The sequence below is a fragment of the Lampris incognitus genome, chromosome 1, assembly GCF_029633865.1.
Source record: "Lampris incognitus isolate fLamInc1 chromosome 1, fLamInc1.hap2, whole genome shotgun sequence".
Taxonomy (NCBI): domain Eukaryota; kingdom Metazoa; phylum Chordata; class Actinopteri; order Lampriformes; family Lampridae; genus Lampris; species Lampris incognitus.
In genome coordinates, this window is record NC_079211.1 from 128,047,915 (window position 1) to 128,074,970 (window position 27,056).

At 41.5% G+C, this 27,056-nt stretch overlaps 2 protein-coding genes across 2 annotated transcripts; both read right to left on the minus strand.

The window, feature by feature from the left end:
- Positions 1-2,655: 2,655 nt before the first annotated feature.
- LOC130118085 (leukocyte surface antigen CD53-like) lies at positions 2,656-15,522 on the minus strand. The gene is made up of 8 exons (XM_056286409.1): positions 15,451-15,522; positions 14,905-14,990; positions 12,269-12,457; positions 9,848-9,922; positions 9,184-9,294; positions 8,537-8,644; positions 3,783-3,866; positions 2,656-3,650 (listed from the first exon to the last, which is right to left on the minus strand). The coding sequence occupies exons 2-8, from the start codon at positions 14,965-14,967 to the stop codon at positions 3,582-3,584; spliced, it is 699 nt and encodes a 232-aa protein (XP_056142384.1). The 5' UTR covers positions 14,968-14,990; positions 15,451-15,522; the 3' UTR covers positions 2,656-3,581.
- Positions 15,523-16,107: 585 nt separating this feature from the next.
- lman2lb (lectin, mannose-binding 2-like b) lies at positions 16,108-25,536 on the minus strand. Its single transcript, XM_056283692.1, has 8 exons — positions 25,329-25,536; positions 24,762-24,880; positions 23,639-23,756; positions 23,414-23,496; positions 22,917-23,078; positions 22,623-22,737; positions 22,140-22,256; positions 16,108-17,981 (listed from the first exon to the last, which is right to left on the minus strand). The coding sequence occupies exons 1-8, from the start codon at positions 25,525-25,527 to the stop codon at positions 17,839-17,841; spliced, it is 1,056 nt and encodes a 351-aa protein (XP_056139667.1). The 5' UTR covers positions 25,528-25,536; the 3' UTR covers positions 16,108-17,838.
- Between the last annotated feature and the right edge of the window lie 1,520 nt (positions 25,537-27,056).

Genomic DNA, 27,056 nt, shown 5'->3' on the forward strand with positions numbered 1-27,056 from the left:
ATCTGCTGTGTCTGATCATTTTCTCATCAAACTTGAAGCATTATTGGCCTGTCCAGTTAATGTCAGCACAGACGTAATTGCCACTCGCCATATCGGTCCCTCCACTGCAGCTACATTTGGCCAGCAGCTGCCTGAAGTCTTGGCTCCTTTCACTGTGGTAAATGACTCTATTGAAAATTTCACTAGTGACTTAAATGTGGCCCTCTCTAGTCTCCTCGATTCAGTTGCACTTCCCACTACCAGAGCTAGGCGACTAAAGAGGCCTACACCCTGGTTTAATGATGAGACACGTGCTCTTAAACGGACCTGCAGGAGACTGGAATGTAAATGGCGAAAATCAAAATTGGAAGCTTTTTACCTATCGTGGCACGAGTGTTTATTGAAATACAAGCGTGCTTTATCTACTGCAAAAACATCGTAACGCTCTCACTTAATAAATATTAATAAACATAACCCCAGATTTCTCTTCTACATTGTATCTAAACTTACTAAAAAGCAGTCATCTAGTAGCTGCTCACCATTCACAGCCCATGAATTTCTAGATTTTTTCTGCAATAAGGTTGATGAGATCTTAAACAAAATTAGTTCTTCAACTCCATCTACTCCTGCAGATCCTGTCATACTAAATTCATATCTACACAATGAGTCACTGACAGTTCCAGTTATTACAGCTTTTGAGACTATCTCACTTGATACTTTGACTAAGTTCATGTCAGCTTCTAAACCAACTGCTTGCCTACTTGATCCATTACCAGCAAAACTTTTTAAAGACCTCTGGCCTTTTCTTGGACCTACAATGCTAGACATCGTTAATTTATTTCTTACTACTGGCATTGTTCCCAGCAGTTTTAAGACAGCTGTGGTTAAACCTCTACTTAAAAAACTGCACCTTGATCCTGGGTCTCTTAATAACTATTGGCTAGTCTCTAATCTTCCATTCTTCTCTAAAGTACTAGAGAGAGTTGTGTATCAACAACTTTTGACCCATATAAAAGAAAACGATCTATATGAACCTTTTCAGTCGGCTTTCAGGCCCTGTCACTCCACTGAAACTGCTCTGACCAGAGTGGTAAATGATCTTCTATTGGCTATCGACTCGGATTCCACTTCTGTGCTTCTACTACTGGACCTCAGTGCAGCCTTTGACACTATTGATCACTGTATACTTTTAAATAGATTAAATTGTTATTTTGGTGTCTCTGGCTTAGCTCTCTCTTGGCTTAAGTCCTACTTATCTGGAAGAACACATTGTGTCTACTATAATAATATTATATCAAAATTTTCTGACATTAAATATGGTTTGCCTCAGGGCTCAGTACTTGGCCCTCTATTTTTCTCTCTTTACATTACACCTCTTGGCCAAATTATATGCAGTTATGGAATAAATTTCCATTGCTATGCTGATGATACTCAGTTGTATGTGCCTATAAGGGCTGATGATCATACTCAAATCACTAACTTAGAGGCCTGCTTGGCTACTGTGAAAAACAGGATGTCACTTAACTTTCTGCTTTTAAATTCAGACAAAACCGAGAAAATACAGGGCACCTGTGTGTACCCAAAGTTAAAAAGAAGTCAGCTGGTGGCAGGGCCTTTTCCTATCGGGCTCCATTTTTGTGGAATAACCTGCCTGCTGCCATCAGACAATCAGAGTCTGTTGAGTCCTTTAAATCCAAACTTAAAACTCATCTTTTTGCCTTAGTTTACAATTAGTTGCCATTAAGTTGAGTGCTTCACAACCTGTACTGGATGGCGGGTTGGTTTTCTGTCTCAATGAATTTACCAACCACTGTTCTGCCGACGAGATTATCGAGTATAGATTACAGAGTATAGATTATGACGAATTGATGACTTAATTAATTATGGCTAATGACTATTGCAAACTTTTCTCTTCTCTAACATGTCTTTTCTCTCTCTCTGAATGATGTCTTCTCCTTTCTCTTTTTCTGTGTTTGAATGGTGTCATGTGAGTCTCTCTTGCATGCATGTGCAGTCGGTTCTCCTCCCAGGTCTCCGTGGTGATGGTGGTCGCCATTTGGATGCTGCCTGCCCTTCCACTCCTCACATAAGTTTTTCTTTTATTACATGATGATGCTGGTCGCGTGGCTTGGGTCCTGGACTGCTCCGTTGGCATGTGGACACTGCTTGGCATCCTGTGCATCATGTTCTTCATAAATTTTATGTCCATTATAATTCTGTTATCCTCTTTCAATGTTGTATTATGTAAATTGCGTGAACACAACATCCATTGCACGCTGTCCGTCTTGGGAGAGAGATCCCTCCTCTGTTGCTCTTCCTGAGGTTTCTTCCTATTTTTTCTCCCTGTTAAAGGTTTTTTTTAGGGAGTTGTTCCTTATCCGATGAGAGGGTCTAAGGACAGGATGTTATGTTGCTGTTAAGCCCACTGTGGCAAATTTGTAATTTGTGATATTGGGCTATACAAATAAAATTGATTTGATTTGATTTAGGAGAATACATTATTAATTGCTCTTTCTTTTATTAGGTTTTGAGAATTATTTACTTTATAGCAAGTCAGAAAGTGCTGTTTTGCTTCAAATCACATCTGGGCCCCAAAAAACAAAACTCCAGGGAAAATATGCTTATTGAATTTTATTAAGGAAATTACATTAATTTATCAATTACTAACATTGGTAACAAAGGGATAAAGGTGTTAGGCTCATTCCTGTCATCAGTATATATAACATAGTCAATATTCTGTTAAATATACATGTTACACCTTACTGTGGGGCAAATTAAGGCCTTTAATCCTATTCTTTTAATAAAGACTGAAGAAGCTTGATTTTATTTCTAACATAAAACTAAACTAAGTGAAACACACAAAGAACACACATTTGAGAGTCTAAATCAATTGACTTGCCAATGTAAATATATACAAGCTTGTCGACTCAGTGACATGGCAGACACTAGATGGCACATTTTACTTAACCATTTCAGAAACATAGGCAGCTTTAGTGAAGGTATCTGATATCCAGTAACTAATGAGCAATTTATATTATATAAAGGTATAAATAACTACTGGCATGTAATTAGTATCAGGCTAGAGTTGAAAATTGGTCCCAAAATTTTACAACTTTTTTTTTATAAAAATTTCACAAAAATGCTTAAGTTACAAAAGTTGAAGAAGACATTTTTTGGGAGAGAGAGATTAATCTCAAATGTAAAACTTTTGCGGTACAGTTTTTGCTGTGCGATAGGCAAAATGTCGTTCATTTCAAGGCTTCTAAAATTTTAGAAAGTTTTGATGGGAAAGGAAAAAAACATGCTTCATTGTATTGCATTATTATAATTTTTGGTCTATTAGAAGTTCTGAAAGCGTTTACAGCATTTTCCAGTCTAGATTATTCAAGACATGACAGATTGATGGAGATTGTTGGGGTGTTTTCCCTCAATACTGTGTCCTAAAAGTATTAGCTTAAAAAGAAAAATTATGAAATTCTTAAAATGAAAAGGAAGCAAGTTTTTGACCTATAAGATGGAAAGTAGGCACAGTTTTAAGATAATCCTTTGTTGGAAATTTTCCTTTAAAAAAGGATTTATTGCAGACGCCACTGGGGTCCTTTTCACTGATAACCAAGTCTTTTCCGACTGAGGTGGCAAAAGAGGGGGACGGTGAAACACAAACAAATGAACTGTAAATGAAGACAAAGACATACATGTAATATGACATACAACACAGCAGTGAACAATATCAACATGTTTAAGGTTAGAAATAGAATAGAATAGAATCAGATATTTTTAGAAGAAACCTTGTCTGAGTGTACCTGTATGATGAACAGTGTGACCACACCGGCTGCTGTGCTGAGAAAATTATGGGCAAACCAGTTCCTTAGTTTCATATGACAGCCCTGAAAGACAAAAACGGCACAGATTTAACTGTTTACCACAAAAGAGGAAAGGTCTTGATTCAAAACACTAAATAGTATTTTATATATATATATATATATATACACACACACACATATATATATATACACACACACACATATATATATACACACACACACACACACATATATACGTGTGTGTATGTATATATGGTGTGTATATATATATATATATATATATATATACACACACACATACGTACATACACACATACGTACACACACACACACACACACACACACACACACACACACACACACATATATATATAGAGGGAGAGAGAGAGAGAGGGTTTTTCCCCCCCGAAACCGCCAGTGGTGTCGATAGAAGTATTCAACTAATGAGGAGTGAAATATCAATACAGATGCAGGAAAAATGGTTTTAATAATAATTATATATATATATATATATATACACATACACGTAAAGATAGATGTTGATCTATCTTTGGCTGCTCTCGTTAGGTGTCACCACAGCAGATCATCCATTTCCATTTCTTCTTGTCCTCTGCATCTTCCTCTGTCACACCAGCCACCTGCATGTCCTCCCTCACCACATCCATAAACCTCCTCTTTTCCTGTTCCCTAGCAGCTCCATATTCAGCATCCTTCTTCCAATATACCCAGCATCTCTCCTCGACACGTCCAAGCTATCTCAATCTTGCCTCTCTTGCTTTGTCTCCAAACCGTCCAACCTGAGCCTTCCCTCTTATATAATCGTTCCTAATCCTGTCCTTCTTCATTACTCCCAATGAAAATATTAGCATCTTCATCTCTGCCACCTCCAGCTCCACCTCCTGTCTTTTCATCAGTGCCACTGTCTCCAAACCCTATAACATAGCTGGTCTCACTACCATCTTGTAAACCTTCCCTTTAACTCTTGCTGGTACCCTTTTGTCACAAATCATTCCTGACACTCTTCTCCACCCACTCCACCCTGCCTGCACTCTCTTCTTCACCTCTCTTCTGCACTCCCCATTGCTTTGGACAGTTGATCCCAAGTACTTAAACTCATACGCGTTCGTCACCTCCACTCCTTGCATCCTCACCATTCCACTGTCCTCCCTCTCATTCACGCATATATATTCCTTCTTGCTCCAACTGACTTTCATTCCTCTTCTCTCCAATAAACCTCATCACATCCAGTCTCCCCACCACATGCTCCCTTGACCCGGTCCCCTCCCCTCTTCTTCAGTCTATAGGACCTGAACTCCTTCCCTATCAAACCCACCTCATCAACACCTCCCTCCAGGCAGGATGCTTTCCATCTGCCTTCAAGACTGCTAGAGTCCCCCCCTTCTCAAGAAACCATCACTTAACTCATCTGACGTCAAAAACTACAGACCGGTTTCCCTTCTACTCTTTCTATCCAAAACTTTCGAACGTGCGGTCTTTAACCGACTTTCTTTGTACCTCCACCAGAACAACCTCCTGGACCCCAACCAGTCTGGGTTCAGGGTGGGTCACTCGACAGAGACAGCACTCCTTGCAGTGCCAGAATCGCTGCACTCTGCGAGAGCAAACTCTCTCTCCTCTGTCCTGATACTCCTGGACCTGTCAGCTGCATTTGACACAGTGAACCACCAGATCCTCCTCTCTACCCTCGAGTGGCTGGATGTCACAGGCTCTGCACATGGAGGGGATATGTGTCGGAGCCTCGCAGACTGACTACAGGCATCCATAGGGTTCAGTTCTGGGTCCTCTCCTTTTCTCCCTGTACACGACATCCCTTCATTCTGTTATTCACTCACATGACTTCTCTTACCATTGTTATGCTGATGACACCCAGCTGATCTTTTCCTTTCCTCCCTCTGACACACAAGTAGAGACACGCATTGCTGCCTGCTTGACTGACATCTCAGAGTGGATGGCGACACACCACCTGAAGCTCAATCTGGAAAAGACAGAGCTGATGTTCCTCCCGGAGAAAGGTTGCCCGCACTGAGACCTGGCCATCACCATTGACAACACCATGGTGACGCCAACTCGGACTGTGAGGAATCTGGGTGTGATCCTGGACAACCAACTGTCATTTGCTGCAAACGCTGCATCGGTTGCTCGCTCCTGCAGATTTCTCCTCTATAACATCAGGAGGAATAGCCCATTCCTCACCGACGAGATGGCACAGGTGCTCATCCAGGCTCTGGTCATCTCCCGGCTGGACTACGGCAACTCCCTCATTGCTGGCAAGCCCGGCGTCGGCCATCAGACCTCTGGAGCTTGTTCAGAAAGCTGCAGCTCATCTGGTGTTCAACCGCTCTAAGTTCTCCCACACAACTCCCCTTCTCCTGTCCCTACACTGGCTCCCAGTAGCTGCTGGCATCCAGTTTAAGACTCTGGTGCTAGCCTACAGGGCAGTGAAAGGAACAGCTCCTTCCTATCTCCAGGCCATGGTCAAGCCCTACACCCCCGCCCGACCACTTCACTCTGCTGCCTCGGGACACCTGGTTGCCCCATCGCTCACGGCTCTTTTCTGTCCTGGCCCCACAGTGGTGGAATGAACTCCCCACTGATGTCAGGACAGTGGAGTTGCTGCCCATCTTTCGGCACAGGTTGAAAACTCACCTCTTTAAGAACTACTACCCTGTTACTTGTTCTTAGCACTTGTATTCATTCATTAAAAAAAAAAACTCTTTCTTGCACTTTTACTTTAGCACTGGTTTTGCTCTTAGATGCTTGTTTAGATGCACTTATGACCTCTGATGACTAGTAGTTCTCTTGATTTTCTATGTTAAATGCACTTATTGTAAGTCACTTTGGATAAAAGCGTCGGCTAAATGACTGTAATGTAATGTAATGTAACAAATGAGGAGCGGAATATTAAGATAGATGTAGGAGAAATTTAGATTAGGTAGGAAAGGTTTTTTTCCCTACATCTATCTTAATATATAGACTTATATATATATATATATATACTACTACTACTACTACTTTTGGCAGCTCCCGTTAGGACTCCACTAGTCCACCTGTGTTCACTTTCCTTCACTCTTGTATGTCACCCTGTGTTCCTCCTGCTTCTTGAAATAGGTATTCATCACAGCCATTTCCATCCTTTTCACAAAATTCACGACCATCTGTCCTTCCACATTTCTCTCCTTGACACCATACCTACCCATCCCCTCCTCATCACCTCTGTTCCCTTCACCAACATGCCCATTGAAGTCCGCTCTAATCACCACTCTCTCCTCCTTGGGTACATCCTCCACCACTTCATTCGACTCACTCCAGAATTCTTCTTTCTCTTCCATCTCAAACCCAACTTGTGGGGCATATGCGCTGATAACATTCATCAGTGCACCTTCGATTTCCAGTTTCATACTCATCACTCTGTCTGACACTCTCTTCACCTCCAGCACAATCTTGACATACTCTTCCTTCAGAATTACCCTTACCTCATTTCTCCTCCCATTCACACCATGGTAGAAGAGTTTGAGCCTACCTCCGATGCTCCTGGCCTTACTCCCCTTCCACCTGGTCTCTTGCACACACAGTATACCTACCTTTCTTTGTTCAATCATATCAGCCAGCTCTCTCCCTCTACCATTCATAGTGCCAACATTCAAAGTTCCGACTCTCACCTCCACACTCCTACCCTTCCTCCTCTCCCGCTGCCTCTGGGCATGCCTTCCCCCTCTCCTTCTCCTTCGCCCAACAGTAGCATAGTTTCCACTGGCACCCTGCTGGCCAACAGTACCAGTGGTGGTCATTGGTAACCCGGGCCTCAGCCGATCTGGTATGGAAATCCAATTTATGATCCGCATATTTGATTTGGCAAAGATTTTACACTGGATGACCTTCCTGACGCAACCCTTCCCACTTATCAGGGCTTGGAACCGGCACTAAGAATGCACTGGCTTGTCCATCCTGAGTGGCTGGGTTCATGCCATATGCAATCATCAGCTGTCAATAAAAATTTATTGACACACACACACACACAGTGGTACTTGAAAGTTTGTGAACCCTTTAGAGTTTTCTATATTTCTGCATAAATATGACCTAAAACATCATCAGATTTTGATGTTGCAAACATGCTCCTTCACCGATACTTCAATACTGAGATTATTTTGGAAGAAAGTCTTGACTTGTGTGATGGTGGATTTATTGATGTTGATAATTGATTATCCAAGAATTTATTGATTGATGGGTTTTTTTTGGTTGGGGGGTTCCCCCTTTTTTCTCCCCAATTATATCCGGCCGGTTACCCCACTCTTCCAAGCTGTCCTGGTCGCTGCTCCAACCCCGGGGAGGGCTGCAGACTACCACGATATATGTGGAGTCGCTAGCCGCTTCTTTTCACTTGACAGTGAGGAGTTTCGCCAGGGAGGATCACGCTATTCCCCCCAGCTCCCCTCCCCCCCCCCCCGAACAGGTGCCCCGACCAACTAGAGGAGGCGCTAGTCCAGCGACCAGGACACATACCCATATCCGGCTTCCCACCCGCAGACACGGCCAATTGTGTCTGTAGGGACACCTGACCAAGCTGGAGGTAATATGGAGATTCGACCCAGCGATCCCCATGTTGGAAGGCAACAGAATAGACCACCACGCCACCCAGATACCCCATCGATAAAATGTTAAAGAAGGAAATCTTTGGATGTTGCTATGGTTTAGAAAATTACAGTGTTACCTACCTCTTGCCAGTTGATGTGGGGGACAGTTTGACAGGGGTCATCGATACAACAGGAGATAGGTACCCTCCCCTCCCAATCCGCCTCGCCATGGACTCCACAACACTTAAACTGCACAAGATGTAAAACTGCTTCAGTGGCATTAACAAATATTGAATGTCAGCAAGGAAACGTGAACGAGCAATTCTCTCCCCCAAACAAACGGGATTCAGTGTGAAGTTGGGCCTTGCGACTAATGACACGCATGCTCAGAAAACCACCGCATTAATTTGGCTAAAAACCTCATCAAGCGTTAGGTGATGTCTTTGCTTGTCCATTAGGGGTCTCCATTTGTTTTAAATTAAAAATAAAATCCTTGTAGAAAGTATGTAGAAGGATATACAACCCAAGGCTTGAGAAACACAAAAACATTGTAAATATAATCAATGTTTATTGAGAGAAACTTTTCATCCAATAATGAAACGTTTCTCTCAATAAACGTTGTGTCCAGATGAAATGATTCACCTTTCTGTGATTATCGAGCATGCATAAAGACATTGTAAATATAATGTTACCAGCAGCAAATGAGTAAAGACAATATGAGTATGATAGCCTTCAGCTACCCCGCTAATGGGAATAAGATGTGGGTGTCATTATAATGAAATGCTCACCAGGTACTGAACCGCATCAAAGTCATCTTTAATGGTTTGGTTACCATTTGGAGGGGAATGTTTGTAGATCTCCAAGCTTCGTTCCAGGTCTTTCTCAAAGAATGTGTCAATCTGAACAACAGATGCACAAGATTAATCTCCAGTTCAGTTGCCTTTCTATCGAAGATACAATCCAGAATTTGCCTTCATCATTTGTATTTTGGATATGTGCATTTAATATCATAGAAGAGTTTGTTATGCAGATGAAAAAAATAATATTTTTGCAGAACTTTTCAACTCATAATGTCAACCAAAGGCCTGTTTGAAATATAGCAGTCTTTTCTAGCTGTCCAGTGCTGTCTGCATAGCAGCAGTTGGAAAGGCATTTCAGGGTGTAGAATCTCTGTAATTCCATAAATCACTGTATGAACACAGCAATCAGCCATCTGAAAACATTATGAAATCTGTTATGATGAGATTCATCCTACATTTAGAGAAAAATTAACAGCTACTCATAGCCTGAATTTCATGGTGCCATGAAAATACAACCCTAGAAACAAGTTTAAAATGAAATGACTGGAACACAAAGTTTTGGATTGGGCCCCTTCAATTACAGTCTGCACATTTGAGTGAGCCATGTTATGATAAATCCAATGGGAAGAGTAATTGATCCATGTTACTGTACCTCTCTGTTGAAGACAAAGAACACACAGGCCATGGCCAGCTCCACCAACATCAGAATGAACAGCAGGATGAAAAACTGGAATCAACACAAATGATGTCACACGTCAGTTTCAGACACATGGATCTGTATCTTCTTTTGTTTGCAAATGTAGAGAACAGAGAATTAGACATACAAACCCCAATTCCAATGAAGTTGGGATGTTGTGTAAAATGTGAATAAAAACAGAATACAATGATTTGCAAATCCTTTTTGACCTATATTCAATTGAATACACTACAAAGACAAGATATTTAATGTTCAAACTGATAAACGTTATTGTTTTGTTGCAAATATTTACTCATTTTGAATTTGATGCCTGCAACACGTTCCAAAGAAGCTGGGACAGGGGCAACAAAAGACTGGGAAAGTTAAGGAATGCTCAAAAAACACCTGTTTGGAACATTCCACAGGTGAACAGGTTAACAGGAAACAGGTGAGTGTCATGATTGGGTATAAAAGCAGCACCCCCGAAAGGCTCAGTCGTTCACAAGCAAGGATGGGGTGAGGTTCATCACTTTGTGAACAACTGCGTGAGCAAATAGTCCAACAGTTTAAGAACAACGTTTCTCAACGTACAATTGCAAGGAATTTAGGGATTTCATCATCTCCAGTCCATAATATCATCAAAAGATTCAGCGAATCCGGAGAAATCTCTGCACGTAAGCGGCAAGGCCGAAAACCAACATTGAATACCCGCGACCTTCGATCCCTCAGGCGGCACTGCATTAAAAACCGACATCATTCTGTAAAGGATATTACCACGTGGGCTCAGGAACACTTGGGGAAAACCATTGTCAGTTAACACAGTTCGTCGCTACATCTACAAGTGCAAGTTAAAACTCTACCTTGCAAAGCGAAAGCCATATATCAACACCACCCAGAACGCCGCCGGCTTCTATGGGCCCGAGCTCATCCGAGATGGACTAATGCAAAGTGGAAAAGTGTGCTGTGGCTGACGAGTCCACATTTCAAACTGTTTTTGGAAATCATGGACGTCATGTCCTCCGGGCTAAAGAGGAAAAGGGCCATCCAGATTGTTATCAGCGCACAGTTCAAAAGCCAGCATCTGTGATGGCATGGGGGTGTGTTAGTGCCCATGGCATGGGTAGCTTGCACATCTGTGAGGGCACCATTAATACTGAAAGGTACATACAGGTTTGGAGCAACATATTGTAACGTGCATGGATAAGTAGACACGTTCGTCCTTTACTAACGGGTCGGACCCTTTAGTCGACTGGTTAACGTTGTCGCTTGCCGAGTGGGAGACACAGGTTCGCGTCCCGGCTGTGGCGACGGTCTCCCAGACTGCCCCCCCGAATTCGCTACATTGGTGTCAGAAGTGGGATGGTGAGACCGTGAGGTCATCGGATGCGTGTGCGACCAGAGGCATGAGGAAGCTGATATACGCGCTTCCCGAAGGAGGGGGGGTAGTGTAATGTGCATGGACAAGTAGACACGTTGGTCCTTGACTAACGAGTCGGACCCTTTAGTCGACTGGTTAACATTGTCGCTTGCGGAGTGGGAGACATGAGTTCGCGTCCCAGCTGTGGCGACGGTCTCCCAGACCGTCCCGGGCACTAGCGAATTGGAGGGGCAGTCTGGGAGACCGTCGCCACAGCCGGTCCGTCGCCGTTGCCGACGGTAGAGGACAGGAAAAGATGGAAACGGATGATCCGCTGTGGTGACCCCTAACGGTAGCAGCCGAAAGTAGTAGTAGTAGTAGTAGTAGTTTCCATGAAGGTCTAAAGGGCAATCATTATTTGATACTTTTGAGTAAAACCCACCCATCTTTATGACGGAATTGGATTGTACTCATCTAAAAACTAGAATTGGTGTTATGAGCTCATTAAAGGATAACGCCAGTATCTTTAAACGTGGGTCCTATTTTCCCGCCATTTGGGGTCTAAATGACTAATAGGGACAAAATCTTTCGGAATTAGTCCAGTATTGGAGCCCATTTCGCTGCTGCTGGCTGACATGTTCTCGCTCAATACTAGAGCAGTTCCATTATTTTTTTTTGTCACTATTGGTCATTTAGACCCCAAATAATGTGAAACTAGGGCCCAGGTTTTAAAATACCAGAATTACCCTTTAAGTTTGCATGCACAAGGAACCTGACATATAGTGGGTTGCTCACATTAATTACCTTAAACACACCACAGAATTATAAAGTAGCTTACACAATGGCATAACTATACAAAATAAAAATAAATAAAAACAGAAAATTCAAGGACTAGTATTTAATATTTTTAAAATTCCTGAGTGTTATCCCACTGAACTGAATACCCATTCTGTTTAACTGCTCTCGCCTTTCCAGCAAATCACATCATGCTTCAAAGTGGGGTTAAAATGAGTCGTAAAAGTGTTTGGATGCAGACTCACAGTGATGAGCATGCAGCGGTTCTCCCTCATGGCTCCTAAGATGCCCAGGTAACACACGCAGGTAACAATCGTGCCTGTGACCACCAGAGTATTGGCGGGGTAGATGGGCCAAAAGGAAATGATCAGGGAACCATATTTTGAGTGCATCATTTGGAACTCTCCAAATGCCACCACAAAGGCACCGCACAACTGCCACACAGACAGAAAGAGAGAAAAGCAACGGATTATCATATTGTTCAAAATATCTGTGGAATGCCGGTATTAACAGCTCTTACTGAATTTTTGTCGACTTTGTGGTTCCTTAGTGAAATCTTAAGCTCTGAGAAGAGACCGAGGGAAAGCTTGATGTAAATGGAAAAAAAAAGTTGGTAATGGTCCTTGATAACATTCTCAAAAAGCTTACAAATGCTTAAAGGAATTGGCTCAGTCAGTTAGACACATGCTTGGTTACAGTATCAAAGCTTGTCCCGACAAGTGTGAACATTTTCTTACATATTTTGAATAAAAAGTCAACAGCGAGATCCTCAGATTACTCTCCCGGATCATGCTTTAACTGTTTGCTTGGAAATTGTGGCTAAATTTTGCTGAAGCTCTGCTGTCCCTTGGTGTTCTCAGTAGGTTTCATTAACAGGTGTTTAATCCAGCTAGTTCCAATCTATTATGAACAGCTCTGTTACATGTTTTGAAGCCGTATCGCTAGGAAGGATACTTTGGAAGGGGCGTTGTACTTGCACTGTGCGTTTACTCAGCTCCAAAATAACGAAACAGAAATTATGCACCACTGTTTATGGGTTCAGTGGCCTGTTCGCCCTTACAGGGGAAGGCCAACAGCTATAAAAAAATAAATTTAAAAAAACTTTTTCAGGCTGTGTTGGTTTTGTTTCACCGTGTCATTAAGTCCTCCTCTTTGAAGACTGGGAGAGACACGTGACTGCAGTATGCTCTGGCTAATCACTCTGCCATCTTGCCAATGGTCAACATTTCTCTTCTAGTTTTAAGTTAGATGTCATCCAGACACTTGAGAATACTACACTTAGATCCCTCAAATTACAGCATCCATAAGTCTATATACAAACTTCCCTCCCCCTTTTTTTCTCCCCCATTGTACTTGGCCAATTACCCCACTCTTCTGAGCCCTCCCGGTTATTGCTCCACCCCCTCTGCTGATCCAGGGAGGGCTGCAGACTACCACGTCTCCTCCGATACACGTGGAGTTGTCAGCTGCTGCTTTTCACCTGACAGTGAGGAGTTTCACCAGGGGGACGTAGCGCATGGGAGGGTCACGCTATGTCTCCCAGCCCCCTCCTTCCCTCCCACCCACCCACCCACCCACCCACCCAAACGACCAGAGGAGGTGCTAGTGCAGCAACCAGGACACACCCACATCTGGCTTCCCACCCGCAGGCACGACCAATTGTGTCTGTAGGGATGCCCGACCAAGCTGGAGTAACACAAGGATTCGAACCAGCGATCCCCGTGTTGGTAGGCAATGGAATAGACCGCCATGCCACCCAGATGCCCCTACAAACTTTTACTATTTTAAATGGTTTGAAAGCTAGAGGTTGAAGCTTGCTTGTAGCTATGGATTATAAGAGTCAAAATTACATCTATAAGACATTTCAGTATGATATAAGAAAAAAGGATGGAGAGTTTCTTTTTATTAGTAGAGGTCAGTGTATTAATAATGGATATGGGTAATTTACAATCCCTCTTGCAGCAACCCCTGACACTATCGACCATGTCTCAGGTGGTTACCTCAGCTCCTCTGGCTTGGCATAAAAGACGTGACTCCAAATTGCTTCAGCTCATGTCATTCTCAGGAAAACCTCTCAGTTCATATTGCAAACTCACTATTTTTTCTCAGCACACAGAAGAATTCCTCCAGGTTCAATTTTAGGGCCAAATCTTTTTAAAATGCCTTCTCTGGTGAACATTATCTGTTGACACAATATCTATTTCTGCAGTCTTTACCAAACCTTGAAATGTAGAACTCAAGATAGCCTAGCTGCTGTTAAATACCTTGTTGAAATTAGGGGGTTGAGGTGCCAGAATGATTCACATCTCAGTGAGGACGTGTGGGAAATTGTGCTTTGTGGCCCTCATCGCACTATTATGGAAAATCAATTATCATTAGGGGCAATTGACTATGATTTAAAATCAATTTGATATTTTATCACTTAATATATAAAGCCAGCAAGTAGAGTTTTATGAGTACAAACAAATACTGAACCTTATGTTTGATGTTCATGTAGAGACAGGCGTACAGACATGTTTTGCTCATTTACAACCCGTGTCAAAAAATAAGTCGATTTTATTATTTGGAAATCTGGAGAAAAATCAGCTACGCTTTTTAATCCCCTCAGTTTTTGTACTCCAACTATCTCTATTATTGTGTAAATCAGTCAGTAGAAAACTGGGTGTTTGTTGTTAGGACACACAGTTACAGAACAAAGATCATCCTTTAAATCACAAATTAAGACATATCTCTTAAGATATACTTTTATGTAAAAAGTTTTCCATATCCAGTATTATTGTTTCTACTGACTGTACCAGGAATTACAAAATTCAGAAAGTCCTAAATGAGAGAAATAAAAAAGAAAACATCTGTCTGTTGTAATGCAGCTCTGTAAACCCACCCAGCAAATGAAGTGGAGGAAAACCATCAGGCTCTTCAAGCAGTCAGCACAAGTGCGATTCATTCTTCCTCATGGACAGTCTCGCTCTAAGAGACCATTTAAAGAGGGAATTAGATGAATCACCAAAATTAACAAAACACTACAGTTTCCAACACAGTGAAATGGTAAAGTACATATCAACTGTGGGTAAAAACGAGTAAACCTGGCTGTCCTGTTGGTGGCATTGTGTTTACCTGACAGCTCTGTTTGATATGACAACACTGATCTCTGCCTGAGCCATTTACCACAGTGTAAGTCCTTGACATATTGTGGCCCGAGTCTATTCTCAGGTTTATCATTTTTATGTGTAAGAGCATTTCATATCCATTAACAATTTACATTATTGTTACATTATTGGCATTAAGTGTGAAGGAATGTCATTTATTTCTCAAATCGGCTGACATGTTACTTCAAGATTTACATCTTTACTAAACCGATTTTTTAACATTTCCAATGGTATGCTTATTTAAGGTCAGAAATATAACATTTTAAATTTTCAAGACTCACCTTATCAAGGCTATGTAAAGTAATCCTCTGATATCAGCCCCCCAAGTTAATATGACGGATGCAGTGGCCGACTGTCTGGTGTGGTTAACACTTTTCCCAGAGTTCCAAGCTAACAGGTAGACACAAGCAGGAAGCAAGACAGTAAGAGGGAGGAGAAAGACAACAAAGGGCTCCGTCTCCAAATAGTCAGTAAGACAACTCTTATTCGTGCCCTGAGATAAGGTGGAGAAGTAAGTCCAGAGTCACTATTGACTGACAATCACAGTCACAAGCAGTGGTCAACATGCCCCTGCCCCCCAAAAACAAAACAAAACAAAAAAAAATCTGAAAAACCCAAGTGGGACTCACCACCAGATAACTGACACATCATGTAAGTTTGTCTACTTGACCTGCCAATTTTAGCCAAATAATAAGACACCTTTTGGAAATCCTCCTCTATATATTAGATATTAACAATAATGTCTTGAAGGAGCTTTTGGATTTTGAGATAGACAAGCTAAAATGACCAATGGACAAAAAAAAGTTTCCCAATACACCCTAAAATCTAATTCCTCCACTTATCAAACCCAATTCAGCAGCATCTACTTATTCAACTATAGAAAACTTGGAAAAAAACAAAAAACAAAATCAAAAACGAAAAACAAATACAAGTGGACCGTATACATTTTTATTGGAAAAAAATACAGGGGCACAAAAAAGGAGTGCATTTGCTCTTTTGCTTAACTTCCCAGTGAAGTTTAGACTGACAGATTTGAATAAAAAAAGAGTTCAGGGTTTTGATTTCAACCAGGCCATGTCAGTATTTCACCTCTCATGAGGCATTGTATGACTGATGTTTTCACCAAGTGTTTACAGCATCTTCAATTAACTATCACATATGCTGTCTTGTAGTACATACATATCAACAGTTATTGAAGTAAGGCTTTTGTAAAGCTATGTTTTCTTCCTCAAAGTTACACTGTATACTGTAGCATTAGCTTGTAGACCTATTTCTATCCTCACGTGACTCTTTCTTTAGAGGTATAAAGAGCAAGTGCTCTTCAAATGGACTTTGTGACTCTTATCCAGCAAAAGTACGCAAATGTATTTCTTTCAGATGTTCCAAGATTTTCTTTTCAGAGCGATTACAGGTGGCAATTCTAGGAATCAAAGAATCTACTTTTCTGTTTGGTAAAACCATGGGAAGAAATTAAATTCTTTCAGTTAGCCTCACACACGATTTTTTTTTTTTTGGTAATGTGTTGGGAAAATCTTACTTAAAACTGTATTTGTCTTTTTAAAGTGACAGCCTAGTATTTGGTTTTTGGTTTTCATGAAATTCACCTTTAATAAAGACCCCGATCTCTGAAAAGCTTCGGTACGGCTCCAGCATTATTGATACAAAATAACTGCAGTATTATTTTGTAAACAAAATTAATATCACAGGTTAAACAGCATTGATACATACTCCTCCTACTCCAGTTCACATTAGACTCCATGATATTGCATTTGGACAATGAAAGACCCAGTGCATTTTTTTTCTTACAACATGAAAATGACAAAATAAATCAAGAGAAATTATCACAACTGAGATGGCTGACATGTTTCTGAAAAAAAAACCAAAAAAAAAAAACCAACAACCCCAAAGTAACTAATAAAAAACAAAGTTTTCTCAGGTAATCACGTGCCATTCAAAATAATTCAAGTGAGTTCAGTAGGTATGCCAAGTGCCAAAAAATTTGTAATGGTTAAAAACAGATTTGGGGAAACATTTAACAATTGCATCCTGGCAGAGCTGTCAGTAACTTTAATTTAAAAGAATGAATAGAGTAGAATGATGTCTAACACAAAATATGGGTGAAAATTAAATTTCAATGCTAGGACATCCATGGAAAGTAAGACTCAATTTGAATTGGTCCTAGCTAGGCACTTAAAATGGAGTCATCAACTTCATTCACTAGGAAGTACAATATAGAGCATGATGGATGAGTGAATAGTTTCGTGACATCTTTGAAAGTCAAACTTGAAACCAACTTTTGGCAGAAGATGACCTAAGTGCTCCCCAAAAGCCATCACTCACTCATATCCTCTTTAAAAGATGGGATTTTATCATCAAAATATTAGTGCAATTAAGTATCCCAATATCTGGGCCAGAGATCCACAGGTCACCTTCAGTTCGCACAGCAGCGAGCGTTAAAGTTTCTTTTTTATTTTCCTTAACACTAAATTTCACAGATGGCTAATCGGTTCAGTTCTCTTTGCTGAACTGCATGAGTTTGTTTCTTTCAGTTGCTCGGTTAAGTACAGCTACGGCAGTCTCAGCATTGTTGTGTTGGATGTTGATTAGAGGACGGACATTCTGAAAATTTGCACTATGTTGTCTATTACGTAGACTGATATCTTCTGGTATCAATAGAAACGTTTGCGGCTATTTTCCTTCCAACGTCCATACACAATCACTGCCACGGTACCCAGAACACCCAAGCCGACGAGGGAGAAGAGGAGGATGAAGAAGCTCTGGACTCCGCTCATCCCTTTTTCCTCTACCACCACTGGAATGAAAAAAAAAAAACAAACAAAAAAATCAGAAAAGGAAGAATGATCAACCCAGTATTCCCTGCAGAGCCAGGCTTTATTTCACTAAGTCGACAATTTGATTTAATCCGAATTTAAAAACTGGAAATATTTTCTCTAAGCATGTTTATTTAGTCACAATTTATTAAAAAAAATGTCTGACTTACTCTGACAAGTGCTGAAGTTTACAGATAGTTGGGTTATATCTGTCAACCGTTAAGCTTTTCAAAGAAATCTTTTTCCCCCCCTACCATTCGAAACATATTCTGAATAAACATAATATAAGTGAAGCTGTGTCTAACTGTATTGTGAGTTTCCTGTTTTTGAAAAGGAACTATGCCACGGTTTTTAATAGTTTAAACCACTGCCTTGTAGCACTGTGTTGAAAGCCCAGTAAAATGATTTAGCAAAGTGGCAAGTTTCTCAATACTGAAGCAATTAGCGAAGCTTCTGTATGATTCTAAATGATGCCCGGCAATGTTTTAATGAAGTGTAGGAGCAAAAAACAAAACAAGAAAAACAAAAAAAGTGAACCGCCCTTTAAGTGATTCAACTGTTGCACCCAGATGAGCATCGTTCAATGCCTAAAATCCGCAGGTTAATGACCTACTGAGAGATCTTTATGCTAACATCTGTGCATCTAAAGGCAAGTTTGTTAGGATTAGTAAATGTCCCATACAATCAAAATGAAATTGTTGAACCAAAGTTGTAACCAACTAAGCCATCTTTGGGACTGTAACCATGTTTGGGACTGAGCTGGTTGCTGTAGCCTAAATGGTCACTAAGGGAATTGATTTCACTCCAAAATAACCTTGAAGATTTCTTATAATATGTAGAAAAATACATTAACTTTTTCATAAAAGCAATAACCCAATTCAGGCTAAACACTAAGCACCTTAGCTATGATAGATATACGCTGATGAGCCAAAATATTATGACCATTCACAGGTGAACAGAATAATGTAACGTGCATGGATAAGTAGACACGTTGGTCCTTGACTAACAGGTCAGACCCTTTAGTCGACTGGTTAACGTTGTCGCTTGCAGAGTGGGAGCCACGGGTTCATGTCCCGGCTGTGGCGGTTCCCGGACTGCCCCCCGAATTTGCTACAATAACATTGATCATCTCCAAACCAGTGCACATGTCAAGGTCTGGGTAAATTAGATGGTAAGTGAACAATCGATTCTAGTAGTGAACGTGTTGGATGCAGGAGAAATGGGCAGGAGTAAAGACTTGAGACTGAATTTGACAAGGGCAAAATTGTTATGGCCAGACAACTGGGTCAGAGCATCTCTGAAACGGAAAAGCTTGTGGGGTGCTCCCAGTCAGCAATGGTGAGAACCTACCGACTGGTCCAAGGAGGGACAAACCACAAACCAGTGAAAGGGTGTTGGGCGCCCAAGGCTCATCGATGCGCAAGGGCAATGAAGGCTATCTCGTCTGGTCTGACCCAACAGAAGGTCTACTGTGTGTCTACTGGGGCGGCATGGCTCAGGAGGTAAAGCGGGTCGTCTAGTAATTGGAAGGTCGCCGGTTCAATCCCCAGCTCCCGCGGGCAGTGTGTCAAAGTGTCCTTGAGCAAGACACTGAACCCTCAACTGCTCCTGATGAGCAGGCTGGCATCTTGCATGGCAGCCTCTGCCATCAGTGTGTGAGAATGGGTGAATGTGAGACATACACTGTAAAGCACTTTCAGTGGTCAGTAGACTAGAAAAGCGCTATAGTACATTTACCATTTACTGTGGCAAAAGTCACAGAAAATTTTTATGATGGATATGGGAGAAATGTGTCACAACACACTGCATCGCACCCTGTTTTGTATGGGGGTGCGTAGCCGCAGACCAGTCAGTGCCCATGATGACCCCTGTCCACTATCAAAAGCACCTACACTGGTCACGCGAGCATCGGAACTGGACCTTGGAGCAGTGGAAGAAGGTTGCCTGGTCCAATGAGTCCCGTTTTCTTTTAGATCACGTGGATGGCTGTGTATGTGTGGGCCGTTTACCTGGGGAAGTGATGGCACCAGGATGTACTGTGGGACGACAACAAGCCGATGGAGAGAGTTCGATGTTCTGTTGGGAAACCGTGTGGTAACTTCTACCTCTAAAAAGGATCACTTGACAACTTCATGCTCCAAGATTCTTTACATAGGCCCAGCAAAAACAGTATGAACATACACAGAGGCTTACACCGACTATCTTGTAGGGTGAAGGAGCTTACGACACACACATAGACGAAATTAAATAAGAGAACCCCACAACCTGGAAAACCCCACAACCCGGAAACTCCCGAAAACAGTATCTCCTAACAAACAGCTACCCCTAGAGGGAATATGGCTATATTACCATTATTCTAACTATTTAATAATGATCACGTTACAACACCTTGGGTCCGGCCATTCATAGGGACGTCAGTCTTACACGTGCCAACAACCTAAACATCGTTGCAGACCAGGTACACCTCTTCATCGCAATGGTATTCCTTGATGTCAGTGGCCTTTCAGAAGAATAATGCGCCCTGCCACATTGCACACATTGTTCGGGAATGGTTTGAGGAACATGATGAAGTGTTCTAGGTGTTGCCCTGGCCTCCAAATTATCCAGATCTGAATCCGATTTAGCATCTGTGGGATGTGTTGGACCAACAAGTCTACTCCACGGCAGCTCCACCTCGCAACTTACAGGACTTGAAAGATCTGCTGCTAATGTTTTGGTGCCAGATACCACAAGACAGCTTCAGGGACCATGTAGAGTCCATGCCTTGGTGGATCGGTGCCGTTTTGGTGGTACATGGAGGACCAACACCATATTAGGCAGGTGGTCATGAAATTCTGGCTCATCGGCAAAAATTTTAATATACCACAGCCTGTCTTAACTTAATGTTTAAAGGTCCCATGAGACGAAAAAGGTCATTTCATTTGTTACTTCTTCTCCAGCATGTTCTAGATATCAATACATAAATATATAAGAATAATTGTTTTTCTCTTCCTGACATATGCAAGTTTTTTTTAGTAATGTCATTCTGCACTTGTAGTTGTGCCCTAACAAACATTTTCATGGATTGTAAGCAAGACTGAGAGAAAACAAATTATCTTCTATCACCAAGCTGAAACTAACCAACAACATATCGATGTCCACATTCTAAAAATGCCTGGCCATGATTGGCTGTCAGTCAATTCAAACTCCCTCTCCTCACAAAATCCCACCCGACCATTCTGTTTCATTTGGATATGCGTCAAATTGGAGAAGTTTGTGGTGCACTAAATGCCCTTTTCTGGGACCTTTAATTCTTATAGCATTCGCTTGGGCATTGCTGTTTCTGGACAAAGGACACAATAGGTCTGTTTTGGGACAGTGGCAGTAAATCAGAGGTTTGTCCCATTTAGATAAAAAAGGATGCCTCCCTGTTTCAAAAGGTATTTCCAACTCAGTTTCTTGCTTACTTCATTTTCCTTGTTCACCCTTTGTTCTTGCTTAGTTCAAGTGCATACACACACTTTGACAGTTATTAATGTGAATGAATTTGCTCCAAAAACAATTTCCTCTTTTTCCTCTTCCAACACCTTTTTAAAATTTTTACTGTTACACTTGTCCCAATAATTTGTATGTTTACACAACTAGTTCTGTAAGGCTCTATTTCCACATAGTTGTTTAAGACAGAGTCGGAACATCATGTCTTTAGGGTCCACTCCCATCTTATTTTCACATGTTTGAGTTCCTCTGTTTGGCTAGATGGAATTAACTGAGGAATCACAGTGCTGGCCCTCTCCTGACATACACACATGGTAATGGTTCAAACTTTTCCCTGGTTATGTGTGCATCATACACTTTTGAGTACCACAACAGCCTGGGCAATGTTATAAAATGCAGACATGACTACAGTTTGCCTGTTGATGCTGATGCACATGAACTTTTCATTACAGGACGGTTAAGATGGCACTTAAGAACATACAAGGAGAGGAATTAGTAGCACTATCCATCTCCAGTTTGTGAAATTCACTGACCACAATTTGAACACATCTGAGGGAATAGTGTGCTTATAAATCTGGCATCACCAGTTATTTGCACGCCTTATAAAATGATCAATGAAAAGTGATGACCATTCAACAGTATTGTAAGGACCACACTGTTTATACCTAGGAACTGCGCAGCATCATCAACACTGGGGATGGGGACCTCCTCTTCATCCTCTTCCTCCTGAGTCCTCTTGACTGTCAGCTGGTACAGCTTCATAGAGATAAGGTCATGGTTATCTAGGGAACACAAATCATCCAATAAACAAGAGTTATTCCACAAACCTGATCATTACTGTCCCCTTGTTAGATGTTTGTGATGTTTTGTTTCCTGGGCACCTTTTCTTTAGCAAGCAGGGATAAAAGCCTAAAGGAGGCATTTGTCATAACAACACAAAACTTTTTGAAGCAGAGGTCTTTATGTATTTGAATTCATCTATAGAGGTTTGTAGTTTGTGTGATGAAAGCACAATAAACTCTTAGTACTGGGGAACACGCACAAGCATATACGTTCCATTGACAATAACACAAAATACCAAGTCTGCCTTCTGAAGGAAGGACTCATGGATAAAGATCCTTATATGATAGACTCTTAAGGTCTTATACCCGACAGGTCTCCAGTAGCAGAAGAGGTGCCGAAGTAGTAGCCCAGTGGTAAACGTAGCCCTGTGATGTCAGCACACTCCTTCCATTCCTGCTTACCATCAACATCTGTCATTACCTAAAAGATAGAAGAACATTGGTGACATTCAGCATCTTGTGGTCGCTGAGTGGGCCAATTAGAGACAACTTATCCGATACTATTATAATTGTCCTGATGGTGTTGTTTACAGCGAATACAAGGAATGACATACAGATCCTATTTGATCCAGATTTGTAAGCATCAGAGCCTTCTCTTACCGTCAGCCTGTTTTTGGAATATCTGATGAAGAGGAAGGTGTCATGGTTGACATTGCGCACTGTGGCAGTACATCCTCCTAGCTCAGTCGACCGCCCGTCATGATCATGGTCATACGTCAAAGTCCCATTACCCAGCATCACTGATATATATGGGAAAACTTTCTGCATATGAGCAAAAGTGAGAGTCCGGCGAGAAGGGGAGAGAAGGGTCACAAGGTGGAAAAGTAACATGTCTACACATTAGGCATCTTTATATTCTCTGTACCACAAAGACACACGTTTAAACAACCATCTGAGGTTTAAGTTGAAGGCAAGTAAGGATACGTTTAATGGCACCAATAAATTAAAACAGACATGTCTGATTCAATAACTTCCTCAGAAGAGTATGCTTATCAAAAGGTAGGAGATCGATATTTAGCAGCTAATGTGTCATGGAAGCTACTGGGGGGGTGGGCTGGTGGTGGTACCGAATATGACTCATGGGGAAGGGTTGTCACCTCATGGTCCTTGTCATTATTGGGGTAACTGTCCACGAAGACCCCAAGCCCAGTAAACTGGTTCATGTTGCCAAACACAGGACCTGCAAAAGACAGCACCTGTTCGATGCATTTCACAAAGACAGGCTATCGCACTATTTGCACACTGATGCAAGACATCTAGGTCCTTTCCAATACATAAGGACCTAGATATCTGATGAGTTGATGAAGTCTCTTTCCACCTACCAATCTGCATGCGCTCTTTGGTAAACCAGATAGCAAGTCCATCTCCATTTAAATTCTTCTTGCCCTCGCCATGGATTTTAAAGTGCACATGCAGTTCCCAGTCCCGCAGGTAACAAGGCTGGGAACACAAAAGAGAATGAAGACAAGCTGGGTTTTGTTTCTGTCATGGAGTTTTGCTATGCACAGCATGTAGGTTAGTAGACACACATACAGAGTTTACAACTCCATAACACTAAAATCCTTTTTAAAAAGTACCATGTTTTTGGTTTAGTTCTGTAATGACTTAATGGCAATCTCAGAATATCAATGGGAAAAATCTAATTTTGGAATTTTTTTTTTTTTTGTCTGGCCCATGAGACCACTGGCTAAAAGTTGACCCAAATATGGAAACATTTTCCTGTCATGTCTCAGTTGTTTGACTGGAAATGTCTTCCTGTCCACATTAAGCAGTTGTGTGGTGACTACATAGGGATACTACAGACAATGTTTCGGTATAAGTTAGGCCTAAAGCTGATGCAACAGAATAGTTCCCCTTACAACAACTGGCCAAGCTTTACTGGCAAGATAGTCTAGTATTGTCATCCTGTTTGGGTACTGAGTGATTCTATAGCATACAACCAAGTCAAGTCAAAGTCAAACCAAAATTATTTCAATCATAATTTAGTCCAGCATAGGCTCCAGCATCCCCGCGACCCTGAGAGCAGGATAAGCGGTTTGGATAATGGATGGATGGATAAAATAGTTCCATCAGGCTTTAAAATTACATTACCAACAGATACAATACAATAAATGCCAAAGTACAACACTCCTTGTCCTTTAGTATTGCATGCACACAAATTCAAAAGGACTTGCAGCAATGGTTCCATCTGCTGTTACTTTCTTTTTATTATTTGTGATGCTCCTTTAGTCAGATTACCATGACTTTTCCAAAATTATGATTTTCCATAACTTCTCCAGAGCCTGGAAATTTTATTTTCAAATCTAGTGCCTTTTCCTGGTTTTCCATAACCATATGGAGTAGAAACTGAAGCTGAGACTGGGGGAAAAAACATTCTACTGTGGCATTTCAGACCACCAAGGGTGACTGAATTTGCACAGGTTTTGCAGTTTGCGGTGAACTTACGATTCGACTCCACACCGCTCCTTGTCTGCTCTGCAGGTCAGGGGTCAGCCTCACTTGCTCAGTGGTGACCATGGCAGTGCCCATCAGATCCCACTGGGAGGAACTGGAGAAACCCAACCCTGCAAAGTCAACACAGTTAAATAACCCTAGTCAGAAAATAAACTGTGGGATACGTTTCTCTATAGTTAAATCACTTTGGAATATGTTGGTCATTACTAAACAGATAAATAGCGTGTTGATTTTTTTTAATCCGTCAAACTTTATGTAATTAAAATGCAATGCACTTTATGTTACGTGAGCTCAATACTGTAATGATACTATTCAATAACGTAAATTATTAACGTTACCCTGCATAAACATAACAAAGCACTGACTTCCGTTTGCATGTTGTGCAACAGTAAGTGCCTGAGACGGCCATAGAGAACGGTTACAAATTAATCAATTATAAAATGAAAATAGATAGCTAAACAACAATTATGCTTTCATTTGAAGCGCACGAAACGACACTTTACACCGATAATAGGATTTAACTGTGGCTTAGAATGTACGGTGTTCGTTGACAGTTACCTTGATATGGCTTTACCAGCGAATACTCCCGCTTCAAGAAGTCCTCCATCCCGTATCCATCATCCGTCACCGACTGAATCACCGACACGCACAAAACAACTAAAAAACATGTTAATTCACCGACTTTTCTAAAATAAAACATTGGATTTGAACTGGATAAACTTCTCTTTCCACACACATCGATTGTGGTGACGGCCATGATGTTTCCCCTCCCACTCCATCGCCCACATTTCCTATTGGTTTACAAATGAGCTTAAAGGATTTTGTTTTATGTTTTGGAGTGGGGGTTCATAAGATGTGTGCTGATTCTTATTTCATCTCTGATATTAAACATGACTGATAAGATAAGCATGATTTGAATTTAGTTTAATGCATTTGACATTTTTTGGAATTCGGTTAGTAATAATAGATATCCTGGTCAGTTGGTGGCGGTAATGCATCAGAAACTTGTCTGTCAATTTTCTAAGGAATCGACGAAGAAGAAACGCAATTACTATTGGTTCAGTTGGCCTCGTTTATTCTACCATTGCGCGGCGAGGGCTCATATGTCGGTTTACGATCAAGCTGACGACGTATTAAAAAGTCAAATCAATCGATCAAACTTTATTTACATAGCAACATTTGTATATTGAAATGCAGTGCAACGTGCTTGCCTTTGCCTTAGGTGGAAGTGCACAGATAATAATAAGATACTGATGAAGAAGAAAAAAGTGATAAATAGAAAAATAAGCCATAATAAAATAGATCACTTTAATAGTTCACGAAGTAGCATGTTGGAATAGCTTGAGAGTCTCTTAAAAAACGGTGACCACTCAAATCAGTGAGTTTCTCCCATCATCATCCTTAAAATGAAAAGGTGGTGGAGAGAGTGTTGAGCTCTGCTTCAACATCTCTGGTGACCGAAATTTAATGGTCTATGCCTATGCAATTAACCTGGTTAGCTACTGGTCATGATTTAACTGCAGCGCAGGCCTGTTAGTAAAGTTAATTTCTGTTAACTGCAACCACACTGAAGTTTGTTGAACCATTCAGTTAGGCCATCTTAATGAGCTCACTTTCCATGGTATTTGAATTTTAGTGTGTCACCCCGGATCAGTCGAGGCTCCAAACGGGATTGGCTGTGGCCTGGGTTAACAACGGCCGCCATTGGTGCTGTGCCCTCACAGGGTACCGATGAAAACTGTACAATCCGCTGTGGACACCCCTGAAAAATGGGGAACAAGCTGAAAGACAAAGAAGAAAGAAGTATGTCATCAACCCTTCTGAATATCGTAGTCACTTATGATTCAATAGTCATGTGGAGAGCGTAAATGCTTGACTAGTGCGTCTCCAACAATTCCCCTAACATGCATGTCATTGGACTGTGAGGAAACCGGAGTACCCGAAGAAAATCCATGCAAACATGGGGAGAGCATGCAAATGCCACACAGATGACCTAGAATCAAATCCAGGACGTTGTTGTGAGGTGAGAGTACTGACAGCAAAGCTACTGTAACCATCACGGATGAATAGGCTCGGTAGCCCTTGGCTAACGGGTCAGACCCTTTAGTCGACTGGTTAATGTAGTCGCTTGCGGTGTGGGAACCACGGGTTCGCGTCCCGGATGCGGCGTCCCGAGCTATCCCCCGAATTCACTATATTGATGTCAGAAGTGGGATGAGGCTGGCGGATCAATTGAGATCAGGGGCTCTGGGCTGCAGCGGACTGTGCCCATCGGGTGTCTGCACT

Excerpts from the sequence above, each read along its gene's own strand:
- LOC130118085 (XM_056286409.1), bottom strand. The coding sequence starts at position 14,967 with ATGAATCGCACTTGTGCTGACTGCTTGAAGAGCCTGATGGTTTTCCTC. Across the intron at positions 9,295-9,847 it reads TCTTTGTCTTCAACAGAGAG|ATTGACACATTCTTTGAGAA; the intron begins GTACAGTAACAT and ends TCTGTTGTTCAG. Across the intron at positions 3,867-8,536 it reads CCCACATCAACTGGCAAGAG|GGCTGTCATATGAAACTAAG; the intron begins GTAGGTAACACT and ends TTTGTCTTTCAG.
- lman2lb (XM_056283692.1), bottom strand. The coding sequence starts at position 25,527 with ATGGCCGTCACCACAATCGATGTGTGTGGAAAGAGAAGTTTATCCAGT. Across the intron at positions 22,257-22,622 it reads TGCTACTGGAGACCTGTCGG|ATAACCATGACCTTATCTCT; the intron begins GTATAAGACCTT and ends TGTGTTCCCTAG. Across the intron at positions 17,982-22,139 it reads TGATGCTGCGCAGTTCCTAG|TGGTGGTAGAGGAAAAAGGG; the intron begins GTATAAACAGTG and ends TTTTCATTCCAG.